Genomic DNA, 19,501 nt, shown 5'->3' with positions numbered 1-19,501 from the left:
TGACATTAATGTCATGCACGGTCGTGCGGATAACTAAGTGAATATTGTTGAATGAAATGAGATATAGATATCAAGCCTTTGCCCTCCGTAAAGGGAATGTATTCAGTATTTCAAATAAGCTGAATTATAGGGAAAATCATAGTAACATTTTTTTTTTTGTGTTGTGTGTTTATTGATTGGAGATTATAAGTATGGGCACGCCTGGTGAGATATGGAGTTAACCTCAACTGTAAACTATACTATGTTTAGTGGTAGCAATGAGTTATTTTCCTTTTCCAATTTCTTAAAGGAATCTTGTTATCTATTCTTGAAAATGACTCCTTAAGAGATGAAGGAGTATTATTGTTAATTAAAGAATATGAAATTACAATAAAAGATATACAGATATTTACATTTTTATTTGGTCAAATCGAAAACAGTACATATTTGTACATACAGTTAATTGATTAATATTGTCTTCAAGTTGAAGTACTATAAATAAGATTAATAATAGTCTTCATTTAAATAAAGCTTAAAGGTTTCGATGCTGGGTGTCGCTTCAGCAAGATCTTGGAATTAATGACACAACATTTTTTTTTTTAAATAGTCAGATGCAATAAACGTTCGTTACTTTTAGAAACAAAACTTGTCTGGTCAGAATTTGAGTTAATCCTTTTAAGCCATTGTGGTTGTTCTGTAGTGCATTGGATTGGCGCGCGAATGGTGGTGAGGGCCACACTACTCTTCGGGCATCTGTTCAGTGGGGTATAGACGAACCAGTAATTATGGTCTAAAAGGAAAACATCATGAATAGGAATTTTTCTTCTTTTCTCCAAAATTTATTTAAAATTTTATGATTCGTACTAGATATAAATATAAAATAAAACATCTACATTAAATTAACATTATGGGAAAATTAAGCGTTACATATTTAAATTCACCATCATACATTACGGAAGACACATGATTTGATTCTAGAGCATTTTCGCCTTTTTCCACCAACTTTACTTCGTTCTCAAAGTATTTAAAAATTCTAAATAATTTCACAGACATTGTTTACTCAACACCTCATTTATACACTCACGTTTGTATAGAAAACAAAATGGCGATCACCATGGTAACGGAGAGGAAATGACGTCACTACTATTCCAGTCTATTAGCAAGATATACAGTCAGGGTGTTAGAAAAATGTGCCACAATATTTTGGAAACATATTCCTCACATCAAAATAAGAAAAAAAGTTCAAATGGACCTGTGCTCCAAAGTGGATAGTTTCGGAGTTACAGGATGGCGAAAACATGAAACAAGTCAACTTTAAAAGTTCATAGTTCCACTACTATGGGACCTATTGTAGTCGGGTCAAGACATCAGTGAGGAACTGGTATGTAAACTATCCAAATATCCATCTTTCAGAACCACCGGTACTTGCACAATCATTTTTAGAAAGGCTGTTTGGGGGTACTTGCACAATCATTTTTAGAAAGGCTGTTTGGGAGTACTTGCACAATCATTTTTAGAAAGGCTGTTTGGGAGTACTTGCACAATCATTTTTAGAAAGGCTGTTTGGGAATACTTGCACAATCATTTTTAGAAAGGCTGTTTGGGAATACTTGCACAATCATTTTTAGAAAGGCTGTTTGGGAGTACTTGCACAATCATTTTTAGAAAGGCTGTTTGGGAGTACTTAATCATTGTCCACCTACCTCTCTGAAAATTGGTGTGCAAGTACTGGATCATTCTTTATTGATCCGACTACGATAGGTCCCATAGTAGCGGAGCTGTGAACTTTTAAATTTCACTTGTTTCAGATTTTCAGTACCCTATAACTTCGAAACTATCCACTTTTGAGCACAGTTCTATGTGAGCTTTTTAAAATATTAATAACATACTGGTAATAACATTTTTTTTTCACTACACTTGTTGTTACCTGTAAAGTTTAAAAAGTGAAGTACTACTGTCAAACTTTGTCATTATTTTCCTTCTTTACTGTTAAACTTTTAAAGTAATTTGTGCAGAGTGGCTAGAAAGTCCTTTTACATCTGCACTTATTTCATACCTACATTAATAATACTTTATAATTACTCTTTCTGGTCTACTTAACTGACGCAATTCCTTCTGCACACGTTTCCTTTCAGGTTGGCCAAACTGTTCACGAAACCTATCCCTCACTTGCGGCATATTTTCGGTGTTGTGCTTCCGTTCATAAACCCACACGCTTGCCAATAAGCGCTCCTCCAAAGTGAAGTCACTGGCATCTGTCGTTGTTGTTTAGCAAACACAGAAAGCCAAGACGGTGAATTGGTCAATGCACAGATTTTATTCTCCTCCCTCTGCGGGCAGTCACGAGGCATTTTACGTGAGAAGTACTGTAGCCATATCAGTGATTAGAATGAGACGATTAAATCTTAAATTATCTTAAACGTACTTTGAGTTGTTTGTAATCCGAGCATTTGATTTTGTCGTCCTCATATGGCCTCGAAACGAGACTAGAGAACACGAAGAGGTTATATAGCTGTACAAAAGTGTATGTCGCAAGTTACTAGAAAGTATAATAGAAAAAATGGACGTTTCAAGGACAAATTTAAAAATTTATTTTCAATATGATCAAATGTAAATTGCAACAACAACAGAGTTAAATATTTAACATAATAACTAATAACCATATGAACCACATCTATTTCCCTTAAATTTTCATAAACATCCATTATAGATGTAGTATTCCTATCTAAACGTTTTGTTACGCGAGCAATAAAGCAATTAATTCCGTCAATTTAAAAGCTTAAACTTTTGAATGATTATAAATACCAAAAGAGGTTGTCATACCAATTACTCAAATCTCGCTAAGTTTAAACCCGTATGGCTATTAATTGCAAGTTATCCCAATCAAACTATCATGCCTAAAAGTTAACTACAAACAGAAAGATAACTGGACAAATGATTAACTTTGATTAAAGATAACCTATAATTTAACGCTCATATAGACTTTTTATACGAACCTACGAATGCTAATTTGACACTCGATGTAACGTATAACGAACACTACATCAATATATTCGAACATTCAAACTTTCGTACATTAAACTCTCAAATTCAGTGACTGTACAAAGTATGTTCTTTTCCCTGTGGTTTCTAGTCGTCAAATGCACCGAGCTAAACATAGGATAACATTACGTTACATTATATAGTTTATTGCCCTCCCGATAGCTCATTGGCATTATGTTTATTAAGGCAGTCTATCAAGGGAGCCATGATGCGGATAAACTGTTAACTAGAATGTCTTCATTTCATTACTTACTGGAAGATGAATTTGTTTTATTTATTTATTTATTATTTAATTATTATTATTATTGTTATTTTTACAATTGATCGTTACACATCTTGTTATTATTACACAGGTTGTTACACGCATTTAGTTCGGCTATAAAGGGACTTTCTGGCCACCCTGTACTGTGTATACTGAACCTGCTTCTTTATTATTTATTTTAATTATTTATTTATTTTTAGCATGCCGGTGCTACTAGAAGAGAACAAGACAAAACGGTTTGGAGACTTGGCAGTGAACGGTGGTGGAGGACTTAACGCAGGGGGAGACGCAGCAGAAAATGGAAATAGCCAACATGGGAGTGGTCTGTCGCCAGACGCTAGTGGAAGTTCCTCGGGAGAAAGTGACCATGGTAGTTCAGTGACAACAAGTGGTGTGGACAGTTGTGAATCAGCAGACGAACACTGTAATGCTGATAATATGACAAGAGCTGAAAAGCTTCGCGAGAAACTCCACAGAGGACTTCTTGATTACTTAGCAAGTACAAAGGCGCATTTTAAGAGCCAACAGCAAGGAGAACCTGAACTTAAATTTGCACAAAAACGACAAATTGCGAGTGACGTTTTGGACCATAGTCCAGGGCAGTTTTTAGCTAGGTTTGGAAAATTCTTAAAAGAGCAACACTTAGAGTATTTCGAGTCGCTGCGAACGGACTATGAGGTTGACTTTTACGTGAAACAATTGCAGCGATATCATTGTAAAGCTACGAATCGAGTGGATGTAAAAAATCGGAGGTTTGAAGCGTTAAAGGAGCTGATAGAAAAAGGCTCGTATTTTAGTGAGGATGAAATGAGAAAGAGAAACCCTCTTCTATATGAACATTTGGTTGGACAGTACTTGACTGAGGAAGAGAGGGAGCAAGCCGAGAAGATCGATATGAGCAGGTAAAGTCGCTTTGAAAAGTGTATCGAACGTCCATGTGTCTAACTAGGGTTGGCTTCAAAGTTGAATCTTGAATCTGGGGATAACCTATATATTTCCTAAAAGAGTTTGTTGAGCAAGTTCCAAAACAGGTTTCAATTCCTTGCCCGGAAGTGATCCTACCCCTTCAGGCTTGGAAATATATAGAACAACTTGACTTGTATATCCTATATATCAAAGTATTCCGCATGAGTAGTAGATTAAGAATATAATGTGCACTACCCAATTATATTCTATATCAAGGTAATAAACCCAAAAAATGGTTATTTCACTATAAATATCATATATTAGTGAAACTTACTTATCACGCCGTAGAGGGTGTGTGTTACGTACAGGGTTGGCAAAAACCATGGTTTTTATTGAAAAAAAAAAGTTTTTTTTTTTTTTTTTTTTTTTTTTTTGTTTAAGCCAGGTTGTTTTGGTTTAAATAATTTACTCTATGTATTTATATTAGATATGGACAGAAATTAGTTTGTTTCACCTTGGTGTTATTATACAATAACAAGGTTATGCTGGAAGGGGTCACATAAGCTTAAAGCGGAATCCAAACCGCTTCTCGGCTTACATCCAAGAGAAATTGTCCATTTCGACATGAAACCGGGACTAATTGGTCACAAATGCGATTGCCGACTCACTCACGAAGGACTCCTGATAAAAATACGTTGTTACTGATCTTTACATAGGCCTAGTTGTTAATATAATTGTCAAGAGTAATTTCAGAAGGACAAAAGATAAACAATTACAGAAGTAAAAACATTATACAATTATATATAAATCGGAAAACTCCCGCCTTAGCCATTGGGAAAATCCTGTTATTACTTTAAATGTATTTGTATATAAAATTTTAAGGTCAGCGTATCATAATCACTACGCTAAAACTGAGGTATTAAATTACAAATTTGGTATGTAGGTATCATTCAATAAAATTAAAACAAAGTCGAATCCAAGCTGATGTTGGAAGCTACGTAGGCAGTTGATAAATTTTGCCAATTTCTATCAATATATTTAAGCAATCTTGGCTTCTTTATAAAACAACAGGCATTCAGGCAAAGTAGAAATATATAATTTGGTTTCGTTTCGTATGTTTAGGCTTAACATCCTTATGAAATACCAAGGTTATCACGGAGAAGACTTTCGCTTAAAGGGACACTTCGAATCGCTACTTGGTTTACACTTGAAAGATGGGTTGTGGTTTGACCAAGAATTGAACGTGGGACCCCTTGATTAAAAGGTGAAAAGTAGATAAACGTAATGCAGATATGGTTTGATATGTGGAGACGTCACTATAAAGTTTATACAATTTAAAGCATTTGTTTTTGTTTAAACCATTTTTTTTTTAAAAAAAACAATGGTTTAAACCAGCCAACCCTGGTTACGTGGCCTTATGTTAAGAACAAAGTCAAAGTCCTGGCAGCACAATCTTGCCAGGACCGTGACATGTAAGTTACATGGCTCTTACACATAGCCAAAACAAAAGCCAAGCTTCGGCAAACAACATCCAGTCGGAGCGTTCTACCCTCTTATTACCCGGACCTTGTCGTGGCTAGAGGGCTTAAACCCTGAAGGGTGTCCAATCGGGTTTATATAGCTACAAAGAAAGAATTGTTCGGACCGAGTAAATGAGATACCACCACGACTAGTTTTCACCTAATCAGTAACTCGAAATCTATTTAAAGTTTTTGTACCGTGTGACCTATCAAACAAAAGCAGTTGACGAACATACAATGAACGTACTGATCTGACAACGTATATAGGTGAAATCGTGGAAAATATAGAAATTGAAATACGTACACCGAATGTGTTACATCTAGCCATAACATTGAGTCACATTACAGGTGTGATATCAAATGACTTACTATTGACTTGATATTACGGATATGCTTTTCAACTTTATAGGTCCACTAATATAGGATATTTATAATGAAATATTTTTTTTTTGTGCGTGTGTGTGTGGTTTTATTCATTAATATAGGGTATAATTGAGTAGTGCATATTATATTCTTAATCTACTAGTCATGCAGATCACTTTGATATATAGTACATATAGTTTAAGTTGTTCTATATATTTCCAACCCTGAAGGGGAAGAGTCACTTCCGGGCAAGGAATTGAAACTTGTTTTGGAACTTATTCGATAAATCCTTTGAGGAAATATATAGGTTGTCCCCAGATTCAAGGTTCAACTTTGGGGTCATCCCTGGTGAGTTCGGTTTTTCAATAATATGTAGAGCAGTTTTTTTTTTTTTTTTTTTTTACTTACTTATATTTTTAAAATATTAATTAAACTTTTCTTTATTTTATATTTATATTAAACTTTGTTATTGACAAAGATTCCAGCGAGGATTGAAATAATGTAAGTTCAAAATTTCAACAGGATACAGAAGTTAGTACATTTTATTCAGCTATCAAGATTATTTTATAAAAAATCATCTACATGGTGGGGTAAAAAGTAACGGAACCTAGTACCTTAGTTTATTTATGCTTATCGCAGAGTGACATGTTCTATATGCTGTCCGTCATGCATAATACATATACCTTGCGCCCTAGATTACTGACAAAATATGGGGGACACTGTTCAGGGATTATATTCCCAAATACTGATTAGATGTTCTTACGAATATCGTGAAAAAGTTCGTAGGACGGATGTGGAGCACTTCTCCTTTAATATTCCTTACAGAAAAGCATCACATATCGTTAGGTCTTAACTGTCAGGAAATAAAAGAAAGTTAGTCTTTCTGGAAATAAGTCGTCCCGGAAACAGTTCCTGTAGCATTGCTTTATTCCTTGGCCTATGTGGTCGGTGGCTCTGTCTTGAAGAAAGAAAAAAAATTAAAGTCAAGAGTTGAGTTGAGTTTGAGTTTAACGTCCCTTTCAGCAACGAGGCTATATGAGACGGAACCTACTGATTAACGTGGAATCCGAACCACATGAGCTCCCGTCGGGAATCGACCCCGGGTCTCCCACGCTAAAGGCGTATACGCTAATCGCTTAGCCACGAAGGCTCTTAAAATCAAGATGATGCAGGTCACAGAACATATGTAAATTTGCATTAACCTACTGTCTGTATCGCCTAGCTCTTTATTGTTGTGGTACTATATTCATCGTTTTTGAACACGTGTTACCACTACTAATTTGAATTTATTTCATTTCTAGAGCCTTTCTGTTTCAAGTGCTTCCTGCTGGTGCTAACGTGTCAATGTGGGTTTTCCCGTACCTCCCTCGAAAGAGAGGGAACACGTTGCATTGGCCAAGATCCTTCAATGTGGTGGACAGGATTGCCATTAACAGGTTTTACTGTGCACTTCTTGTTAGCCATTCTAAGTAGCTAACGATCTTCACCCACCAAGACCAAATGACTGAATGACAAATTGGCAATCTAGCCGAGCTCATTGACTACTTTCCGCAAAGCAAAGGGAAGGTTTCTTCTGTAAGAGGGTGGCGGAGCCGAAGTATCAATATGTTATATATATTTTCCGAGGGCACACTTGGTATAGAAAGGCTGTAAACGCTGTTGCCCTGTAAAAATTTTAAAAGTGCAGAATCATATGACAATAACTTGAATATTATACGTTATTCTTCCACTGTTTTCTTTAAGAAATCGTAGTTGAAGTGTTTTTATCCGCGTCCTCTTATCCCAATATTCAAAAATGAAATGATAAAAAAAAAAAATCTTATATCAACGGATATCTGTGATTAATATTTATTATTTATTTTGTCTTTCAAACTTTTTTTTTTTTTTTTTCAACATTGAGATAGCAGGATGTGTTTAAAAACTTCAGGTGCGATTTCTTACGGAAAATTAGTGGAAGAATTTCGAGTAATTATTCTGAAATGATACTGCACTTATATATATATATATATATATATATATATATATATATATATATATATATATATATATATATATATACAGAATTGTACCATTATGAATGAAATTGATTTAAATTCGTAGCTGTAGTAAATGTTGACAAAGGATCCAGCAAGGTCCGAAATTAATCTTAAGGATTAACATATTATTTACGAGATACACAGGTAAGCTAATTATAATTCATCGATGTGTATCCTATAGCATCCACAAGCAAATATACTAGTGTACTTATACAGGATGTTTCGAAAAGAACGACCTGATTTAAAAGTCCATAAGTATTGATAAAAACATACTACAAAAATACGGTAAATTGCAAAATACTCACAAAATTTTGAAGTTTTAGCTATACTATTACAAATGCTCTGTGTCTCCACCAGTAGCAGCACGAACAATTCGTTTGTAGAGTTGTTTCTATCATTTCATTGGGAATACGAGGCTGACCTGGACTCTTACCTTTGCACAAGCATCCTGTCTCGTAAAATTGGTGATTCCAACGATGAATGTTTTTGGGTGCAGACGGATCAATGCCAAAACGCGAACGAAAATCACGGTGGACCGAAATCACTGACTTAGTCTTTGCAAACTGCGGCATACAAAACACCTGTTGAGCGGACGCCATCTTACTTCTGACTGACTGCAAACTGAGAAGACGGATAACTGAGAAGACGGATAACTGAGAAGACGGATTGACTGACATCTAACACGGCGATTTTCTGAAACTCTAGGCCACGCCCATTCTAACAACACTCATTTCTTTGCCGGCACGTACCATGTTCAGTGATTATTACCGTCCAAAATCAGGGCATTCTTTTTGAAACACGGCGTATTTTTTAAAATAACTTCGATTAAAACTCTCTTGATTTTATATTGGTATTAACAGATAAATACATACAGTGGTCCCCGGGCTTATGAAACCCTCTGTTTGCGAATAATTTGGTTTACGAACAAATTTTATGGAGAATTTTTCCCTCGGGTTACGAATGTACGCACACGCCTGTATCGACAATTCCACGCGCGTGATAGTACTTTTGCACGTTTGCCGTAAACACTTACCTGTTAGAATTCTGTGTAACTACTTTTTAAATTTGTTACCAGTTTTTGTGTTTTTTAGCCCTCATGTGTTTTGTTCAATTTATTGTTACTTATTTTGTCTTTAAAAAGGAAAATACTATTTTCATTATATCTCCTTGATCACAGAAAAACATTTCAAAATAATATTTTTAAAAAAAGGTACATACAGTATCATGCTAGAACAGATTAATTGTATTTACACATTAATTTCACTGAGAAAAATAATTTCGGTTTACGAACAACGTTACAGAATGAATTAGATTCGTAATCTGAGGGTTCACTGCTTTTAATTAATTGATGGTTATCAAGCATAATTTATATATATAAGTCATTAGAATTTATACAGTTTTTACCTTATTAACTTTTACACCTGTTTGAGTTTGGCAGCTATGGTGTGTGCTGTGCATTTCATTTTTTTTTTTTTTTTTTTTTTTTTTTCTAATTTTCAATCTACGAGTAAGAGAACCATAAGAGCAGACTTTGAGGACCGCAGTTTGAACACGCTGTCATAGAGTAACAAATTTCCTTTCTTTTCATTGTTTCTTTAATAAATTGTAGTACATTTTCGCTTAGATCGAATTAATATTTTAAAATGTTAGCTTTGAGAACCTTTTGTTAAATAGCTTTTTTTGTTTATCTTCGTAGTTTCTCCAATATGTTGTTGGATCATATCGAGAGGGATCAGGTTTCTAGTTTGAGACGGAAGCAACAGGAAGAAGAGGATGACGTACTGGAAGAAGAAGAAGATAGTGATGAGGAGGAGGAGGAAGAAGAAACTACAGAAGCAGGTGGAGGGGAAGGAGATGAAGAGGAAATGCAGCCAAAGACATTGTCAACAGAAGAAAAGGATTTGTTAAGACAAGAATTTGTCACGAGCATGTATAGGAGCTTCCTGGAAGGAAAAGATGCTGATTTTGATTACACGTAAGTTTTCGTTAGAACATACGAAATGTAAGGTGTTCATGAATAGTCTAGATAAGTAATAGTATATATATGTTACAAAACTGTTGGCTTAACATGATCACTTGTTATCTATTAATTCATACACAAATACACACACACCTTGTCTTAGAGGTTAATGATACTAAAGCCTGTGACAAACATCTTGGCATTTCGGCTAAACGAATAAAACGCAAGCTCTGGCGCGACGTTGCCAAGTGGTAAAGGGGTGTAGCTATGACTAAGCAGACAAACTACAGCGCGATCAGGTGACAGGGGATAGACGTGGGATGTGTACAAAATAAACGTGGCAATACCGCTGACATCTCATTTGCTAGCAGGATTTAAAGGGAACTTGGAGCGCCGCCTTCAAATGCCAAGATGTTTGTCACGCCGTTTAGTGCCCCTGTATTGTACACTCTCACTGCTAGACCCTTTAATTTTCTGCATTTATTTTTGTTCTTACTGCCTGTACCTGAGCGGTGAGGGTAACGCCTTTATTTTTTAACAGTCTGGTAACTTTACAAAAATCTGGGTGTTTTTTAGTTAGTATATGCCCAAACTGAGTTTCATCCTTCAAACTGCCTTTGTATAGGAATTACTATGCGACAATCGTTTCAGAAGCTCTCTTACTTCCCTCGTAGGGTCGTTGAAATGAAGTACGTGTTCTAACGCAAAGAGGAAGGAAGAGACGGGACTCGAAGCCGGGACCTTTGCATACCATGCTGATGCGTGTTAACCATTACGCCACCCATTCTGTCACTCTCGAGGTCGGTGCTCTCATCTCGGACCACGTGAGTTGTACCACAGACCCCTGCTGTTTAGTATATATGGAATGCTTTTAGCAAATATGAAACTACAACCGTCATAGGTTCTCAATATATGGACACAGGAATTGTCCAAGCACAGCAGTGGTTTGTGGTATAACCCACGTGGTCCGAGTGGAGAGCACCAACCTCGAGAATGAGAGAGTGGGTGGCTGTTCCGGGAAGCGGACTGGGTGGCGTAGTGATTAATACATCAGCACCATATGCCGGAGGTCTCGGGTTCGAGTCTCGATCCGGTTAGTCATTTTTTCACTCTTTGCGTTAGAATTCGCATCTATAAAGGATTTGGTGTGTAAAATAAAAAAAAATAAAAAATCAATGGTTTCTTCCTTTCATTAGTATATAGAAGTGTCCTGTTAATCTAGAGCATCCTTTTGAAATTCAATTTGAAGCAAACACAAACAAACAAACGAAAAAACTTACACAAAGTTAAACATCACAAGTCACTATTGTGAAACAAGTGACCAATATAAACCAAATTAAAAATAAGCACGAACCTTGTATCGAGAAGGACAATTTCTTCTTTGCATACAATTTTGACCCTCTCTGCGGCCTTAAGTAACACTTATATATATATATATATATATATATAATTATTTACCCATGTGTAAGATATTGGAGACATCACAGACGTCATTTATATTCCACGAACACAGATGGAATCATGTTTTGAGTCCTTTTCATCCAGACATAATTTTGTACTAAATCTTTTTAAAGGTAATCTGGATCATACATGTAATAACATTATAGCTAAATTCAGTAAATTCAAATATTTTCCACTTCGCATAAACAAATTTAGGTATAAAATTAAAATTATATGGGCTCATGAAGGGATGATTCAAATTAACAAAAAATTGGCTACTTACCAACGAATTCCCTCTTGGGAAGACTAATTATTTTTCTCATATGTTTCGGAACGCCACGCTGGTTTCTTCTTCAGTGGCAAGGTAACAAGGATTAAAACGGATAGGAGGTAAAAGGTGTAAAAACAAGGAATACATACCCCTAAAATAGTTATTCGCAAAGAAGTAAAAACTTGGATAAGAATTCCTTACTATCTACAATTATCGACAAAAATTCAATGTACTCTTTCAAAGCATAACGTGCCTCCTTCTAGTATCCCCCCGAAAAGTCTACAGAAACATCTCACCTGATTTAAAAGTTATTTTGTTGATCCGCTAAGTAAGTCAGGCATTTACCACATTCAATGCGAATGTGACTCTTCATATATAGGCCAAACAAAACGCAGTGTTAACACTCAAATTAAAGAACATATTAGATAATCAAGAAGAGGGCATGTCGGGATTGACGTTTCATTTAAAACAACACACATACATAATATAGAACAGGCCAATGTAATTGGTTCAGCAAAAGCAAAGAAACAACGGGAAATTAAAGAAGCATTCTTTATTCATAAATATAAACCTGCTTTTAAATCTGGATACTAGCAATATTGACAGAATTTGGCTACCTACCATTGATGCATATTTTGAATCTGGCAATAGTGACGTATCTAAACACCGCGCTTCCATCGATTCAGATCACTCTTTTTGTTCTTTGGTCTGCTCGTGACATTTCAGGATCCATTCTTTACGTTACATTTATTTAGTGGCAGGGTTGGATAGTTTAAAGAAAGAAAAAAAAATGTTCGTAAAAGTGTAAGTGTTTGTAAAATCTTGATGAACACACATTTGTGGGTTATCACTTTCACTCTTGTATATTATTCGTATTATATTCAGACCTAAATTCCCCATTCATTACTCAAAAAGATTATACTACAAAAGCAACTCTTGTTTTTTTTATAAGTTTATGTTTGTTTTGTGATTTTTTCATAGTTTGATATTATTGTTATGTAATTGCAATCAAAGAAAAATTCTAAGTATTGTTTCGTTTCAGTAATGTTTACTATTGATGAAATACATCGAAATGCCGTACTTTTGTGTGTGTGTGTGGGGGGGGAGGAGGGGTCATAAAACCCTACGAGAGGCATTTAGTGAAATTAGTAGTATCTTAGGTATCTATTTATGTATAAATGGGTCAGAGCCAAAGTAGACTCAGATAATTGGTATATTTATTCACTTTTCTTACTGATATGCAAATTAAGTCGTCGTATTTCTTTAACTTGGACTAATGACAGTCGTTTTTAACTAACTTGGACTAAATTAGTTCTTCTGAACTCTGTAGTACTTTGAAATTGTCCATATGTAATTCTGTATAATGGTTCCACTTGTGCAACTGTTTATCTTTTTGTCCCTCTGAAATTACTCTTGACAGTTATATTAACAAATATGTAAAGATCAGTACAACGTATTTTTATCAGGAGTCCTTCGTGAGTGAGTCGGCGGACGTATTGCATTTGTAGCCAATTAGTCCTGATTCCGAGTTCAAATGGAGGAGAGTTTCTCTCGGATGTAAGTTGAGAAGCTGTTTGGCTTCCGCTTTAAGCTTATGTGACCCTTCCAGCATAACCCGGTTGTTGCATAATAACACCAAGGCGAAACAAACTTATTTCTGTCCATATATGATATTAATACATAGAGCAAATTATTTAAACCAAAAAACAACCTTTTTTTAAATTATTTTTTCAATTAAAACCATGGTTTTTGCCAACCCTGTTTAGTGGTATGTATTCCTTGTTTTACACCTTTTATCTCTATCCGTTTTTATCTTTGTTACCTTGCCACTGAAGATGGAACCAGTGTGGCGTTCCGAAACATATGACAAAAATATTTAGGCTTTCCAAGGGAGGATTCATTAACAAGTAGCCAGTTTTTTGTTAATGTAAATTTAGTTTTTCATTCTGCTTAAAGCGTTGTTGGACCTCGGGCACAAACGGATTTTCTTTCCAAAGCACAAACTACTGAAAGAACAAAAGAATTGGCATTGAGTGGTTTTGCAAGAGTAATTAAACATGTTTTTAAATTTTAATTTCCAGAATTTATAGAAGACTAGCATGTATTACCCGCTTCGCTGGGTTGAAATAAATAATTTAAATTCACATCTTTGTATCTCACGTATTTTATTGCCGTTAATTTTTCCGAAGATCATATAATACGATGTTGTAGATTGATAATAACTTACATTTTATGCTGAAGTATGATGTCCCCCTTCCCCAATCCCCCAAGTTGTATGGCTGAATTTGAATCTATGCTGTTGCATCGTAACTATCAATGTTCATCTTAGTGACCCCGAAAATTACGGATTCAACACTGATGTCGGTCATTTTTGAGCATATATATATAACTATAACTCTATGGGCTGTGGAACCCGGAGGTTCAATGCCGCGTTCACAAAAGCTCTCCCCTGACTTCTATCCTTAGCTAACTGCATCCAGTTTCTACTTTGTATTCCAATCTCTGCGAGATTCATTTTAATATTGTCCTCCCATCTGCGCCTAGGTCTTCCTAATGGTCGTTTTCCGATTGGTCTTTCAGTCAAGACTTTGAAAGCGTTTCTACTTTCTTCCACTCTAGCTACATGACCTGCCCACGTAAGCCTCCTAGACTAGACGACCCTAACAATGTTGGATAAACCGTATAAATTATGTAGTTCCTCGTTATGAAGTTTCCACCATTCCCCATTCCCGTTCCTCTTGGGTCCGAATATTCGTCTCAGGATTTTGTTCTCAATACTTTCAGTCTATGTTCTTCCCTCAGAGTAAGCGACCATGTTTCGCAACCATACAGAACAACAGGCATGATTATAGTTTTGTATATTTTAAGTTTCAGATTCCTCGACAGGATTCGCGACGACAAGAGATTTTGAACCGAATAGTAACACGAATTCCCTGCTTTTAGTCGACATTTAATTTCTTTGTGAATATGATTTTCCTCTGTTAATATTGATCCTAGATATTTGAAACTATCCACTTTATCAAAAGTATTATTTAATTCTTTAACGCATCCATACTTTGCTGTATTACGGTCCCGACGCACTTCCATGTATTTAGTTTTCTCTGCATTTATTTCTAAACCCATGTCCCTGCAAGCGTTTAATAAGATCTATGCATTTCTTTCTATTCTCCTATCATCCCCTATTAAATTTACATCATCATCGGAGTACACTATAAGGAAAATTAAAGATAGCAACCAGGCCCTAGAGCTGGTGATGATTCAAGTAGTTCTTGAGAATTTTTTGGCTTTCGGATCGACACATAAATGGACACAGTAAATATACAGGGTGGCCCAAAAGCGTACTGATCAGCTCACTGTATTTCATAATATTTCTTATTGTTATCCATTAGTTTCGTGATTATTTGTTCTAAAGCCTTTTTACTTACACCTAAAGCTCGGAACAGCTAAAGCAAATAAACCCATAAGCTAGAATGTTATACTTGATCAATGCAGGGGTGTATACCTACTTTTGGGCCACCCAGTATAAAAGAGTTTTGGAAAACATGTATAGTGTGAGCATTTTCGCTAAAATGCTTCATCAGATAGGAGTGGGTAAAATATAATAAAGGAAAAAATAAAATGAAATCTTTCAGTTGAACGTTCTACGATTATGTCCTTTAGGATAAGGAAGACGAATGATTACGGCAAGTGAATGACAATGGAAGAATATGGGAGGAAACGGGAGGAAACCCTGAGAAAACCCTCAGACACGATGTTGTCCACCACTAACGAACTTGGCTGGGGATCGAACCAAGGACCCCACGCAGCAAAGGTAAGCTCTTTATCACTGATCCACCGTGTCCTCAGGACAAAAGGAAACAAAATCTGAAGAAATAAGGAAAAACGGCGAAGCGTCTAGATGGGCGCCATTGTAATGTGAAGCAAGGTTGCCATGCTGAAAGAATCTTGTAGCTATCATTAAAAAAATCTTGCAACCCCATCTTTCTATTTACTGTTTACACGGTACACTTTCTGAAAGCAAGAAAGATATCTCCACCCATGCAGCACTGCACTCTAGTGGACAAATGGTGAAGAATCCTTCGTTTCGGAAGCGGAGAAACTTTTATATATGTATGTATGTATCAGTAGCGGCTCGATACCATAATCTGAGGTAGTTCTGCACAGTGTGTTTTTTGTATATTAAATTTCCCGTTTCAGTAATTAATTATAAAATCTACACGAACCGCATATCTTTTAGCACTCTAATCGTTATACGTAAATGACACAACTGTATCGCAACCAAAACACTATTGTTTTGCTTATTGAGTGTCAGTGGCGTATTTAGGATTTTGTTCCTGGAGGAGCTAGCTATACACAGCATATGAATAAGCACTTGATTTTTCCTTTGGGATTCCTACAAGTTTAAATGAATTTCGGGGGATCTTGAGCCTTATAGCTCCTCTCTAAATACGCCACCGTTGCGTGTAACAAACTTTAAAAATACCATACCCATATCGTAAGAAACACTGTTTTCAGATACCATAACAATTTCGGATTCACGTAATGTCTACAGGTAGAAATTATAATAATACTGCTGAATTATAAATATTTTATCGTTTGTAAATAGTCTATCCGACGTGTCTTCTGCTGTACAAAATGTCCTATTACTCTATCATTAAAGTTCGGCATGATGGATATGAAATCACGCTCGATTGATAAGGCAGCCAAAGCATTGATTCTTTCCTGACATATTGTGCTTCCCGAAAATGTTTTAACTATTTTAAAATTAGAGAAGTAACGTTCTGCTTCAGCTATTGTCGTTGGGGTAGTTAGAAGAAGAATTTCGAAAAGGTTTATGGTTTCCTTAAAATTGTCACACAAATTGCGTTTGTTCAGAAAATTTGCACAAACTTGAACATGGAATACTATTACTTTCAAAGCGCACAACAATTACACTGAACACCGTTATCAAAAACAAGAGAAGGGAGCCTCATGTACATCACGTCGTGTGTCTTCGGCTTCTTCGGAAGTTTTGAGCTGCTGGGAGTGGAGCTCTAATAAATCCTATCTAAGAGACAAGGAAAACGTAATACAGTGCGGCTGGTGAAGTTTTTGGTTTCAATGCTAAAGCATAGGGCAATCCGTGCACAGCTCTTGCAATATTATTAAGCTTCAGAAGGTGTTTCCAGTAATACTACGATATGTAGCATATCCAGCAGTACAATTTCAGGACATCGTTAGACCAAATATCATCATTACATGTTATTAATTTGATTAAATTAAACACAATTCAACTCAATTGAAAATACATTTATGCCACTAAAATAGCTGGTAGTTCTGCAGCTCTGCAGCACTTATAGGCAAGCCGCCCCTGGTATGTATGTGTGTATGTCAGTCAGAGGACAATAACAGTAGTAAGCAAGACGACCCTGAAAGTTGAACACGGTTAGACTCCTTGCAAGATGAAAAAACTCTTGCATGTTCCTTTCAAGACTATGTTTACAAAGAAAAATATTGTAGGGTTGCAAATTTTTTATGACAGCTACAAGATTCTTGCAGCATGACAACAGCTTAAGATTGGGTTGATCGTGTTACGAAGCTGAAAGTAGATGTGGTTTAATGAAGGAAATTGAAGGGTTAAGTCGGAATGAGTGCAGGAGAGCGAAGGCATCCACCCGGATTTTTCTCTCCTTTTATAATTTTTCTTTCTTCTTTTCGTACTGTATATGTTAGTTATAATTGTATTTTGCTGTCTTGCATTTGGAATTGAGAAGTTTGATGCATTAAGGGCGTAAGTCTGAAACATACAGTTGGAGAAAAACGATGTTGAAAATTTAAGTAGTGTTTTTTTTTTTTCTTATATAAAACAATGTAATATGCAGCTTTTTATTCCGATATTGAATTGAAATGTTACCAGGAGGCTAAACAAGCATGGCAGAAACCACAAATGCGTTTGATGCAAAAAGGCCCGTAAACTCGCTTACGCCCTTATTACATTAAACTCTTCAATTGTTCGGAAACCTAGTTTGTAATCATGTCCTTGTTATTGTTTTTTGCAGTGAAGTGGATTTCAACACAGATTACGATTGCTTGGATGTTCGTCAACAGGATGAAGAGGAAAAATATTTCGACTCAGAGACTCCAGAGATCGTAGGCGAGGACAGTGCCTGTCTGGTTGACGATGATAGCGAAGATGAATTGGACAAGTACATGAGAAGCCTCAAAGAACAACAAAATCAAGCCATGGACACTTCGTAACACATTGACGTCAAAATGGTAAATTTCTCACTAATTGTATGGCTAAAAATCTAGAAATAAAAGTTTATCTAAAGTGTCTGGCAACAGTTGATATGAAACTGGGAAATTATTTGCAGCATGTTTGACTCGCATGTATATTTAATATCTGAAAATGAACTTGACCATTTGTATCACTACGCCCATATATAAGATAGTTAAAGAACGACTTTACTAATTGATGTAAACGAAAACTTTGAAAACTTAAATAAATATTATTAATATACGAAATTGGCTACAAAAAGTAATTATATAAAAATAACATTAGGAGAAATAAAATAATAATAATAATAATAATAATAATAAAAATAATAATAATAATAATAATAATAATAATAATAATAATAATAATAATAATAATAATAATAATAATAAAACTGCAACTACGGCACTGTTCCACGCCTTCACTTCTACTAAATGATAATTAAAGTAGGGATTAGCTGTAGTGGCATGTGGCCTATGATGCTAAAACTAACTACATTCTGTGTTGTGAAATCGCTCGATTCACTACCGCACCCTGTATACGAAAGACCTTATAATCGAAGGTTGAGTTCACTGTAGTTTTATAAGCGTGATTAGACTTACCTACGAATTATAAACACAAAGCAGACAGATTCTAATATTAGCATTTGATAGCATAAATAAGTGTTCGGTATTAATCATTCAAAATTCTCAGCAAGTCATGTTTTTAATTTTGGATATAACAATTTTTTGCAAATGATCGACTTTATCATCAAACAAGAAAGTTAAATTAACAAACCTAAAATAACACGAAAAACTCCTCCTGTGCAAAATAATGAAGTCATGAAAATAATATAACAATGAAGTCAAAAAATAGTCGACTCATTCTTGAGAAAGAGATTAGAGGTTATTAAGTAAAATCCAGAAGTTAGATAAAAATGTAAAAGAAATTGTTATTTGAAAGAGAAAGATTTTCGTATCTCAGTGTTGTTTTAAATAATCTCATAAAAACTGAGTGGAGAAATCATTTGAGGCTCGCACGCTTGAAATGATCTGTACATCAAGGCACTTCAGTATGGTGTGACTTGTTATTATTAATTAATAATGCGGCCTTTCTTGTGGAACTTGAAGCTTTAGTCGAAGTCAATAGAGAGAAATCTTGTATAAACATAACATTTTAAGAATGACACAGAGTATCTAGAAGGATTGTAAAGGAAGGATTGCTTGTTATCAAATCTTTTATTATAGCAGAAATTCTATGGAATTTTGTTTCTATTTACGGATGTAAGTTATTTGTAACATGCAAATGATATGATACCTGGTTTGTCTTACGAGTTTCATTCACGTTTTTATTTTGATTTTGCATTGATTTGTGTTACTTGCCTTCTAAAGATATATATATTCTTATTTTGATATAACATTTATACGAGGGTGGATTGGAAAGTTCATGGCCTAACTTACAAAATTAGAAAATATTTGGATAAGTTA

At 35.3% G+C, this 19,501-nt stretch overlaps 1 protein-coding gene across 2 annotated transcripts in view; it reads left to right on the top strand.

Annotated features, from left to right (window-relative positions):
* LOC145685753 (coiled-coil domain-containing protein 97) overlaps positions 1–19,501 on the top strand; it is a 39,674-nt gene that overhangs the window by 8,546 nt on the left and 11,627 nt on the right. For both annotated transcript variants that reach the window (XM_081758255.1, XM_081758256.1), the window contains exons 2-4: positions 3,484–4,185; positions 9,805–10,083; positions 17,818–18,034. In XM_081758255.1, the coding sequence (XP_081614381.1) occupies positions 3,485–4,185; positions 9,805–10,083; positions 17,818–18,016 (1,179 nt within the window). In that variant the 5' untranslated portion in view covers position 3,484 and the 3' untranslated portion in view covers positions 18,017–18,034. The remainder of the gene's footprint in view (positions 1–3,483; positions 4,186–9,804; positions 10,084–17,817; positions 18,035–19,501) is intronic.

Source organism: Thermobia domestica, chromosome 5 (genome assembly GCF_964235325.1).
Source record: "Thermobia domestica chromosome 5, izTheDome1.hap1.1, whole genome shotgun sequence".
Classification (NCBI taxonomy): domain Eukaryota; kingdom Metazoa; phylum Arthropoda; class Insecta; order Zygentoma; family Lepismatidae; genus Thermobia; species Thermobia domestica.
This window is presented reverse-complemented; position numbering and strand designations above follow the sequence as displayed.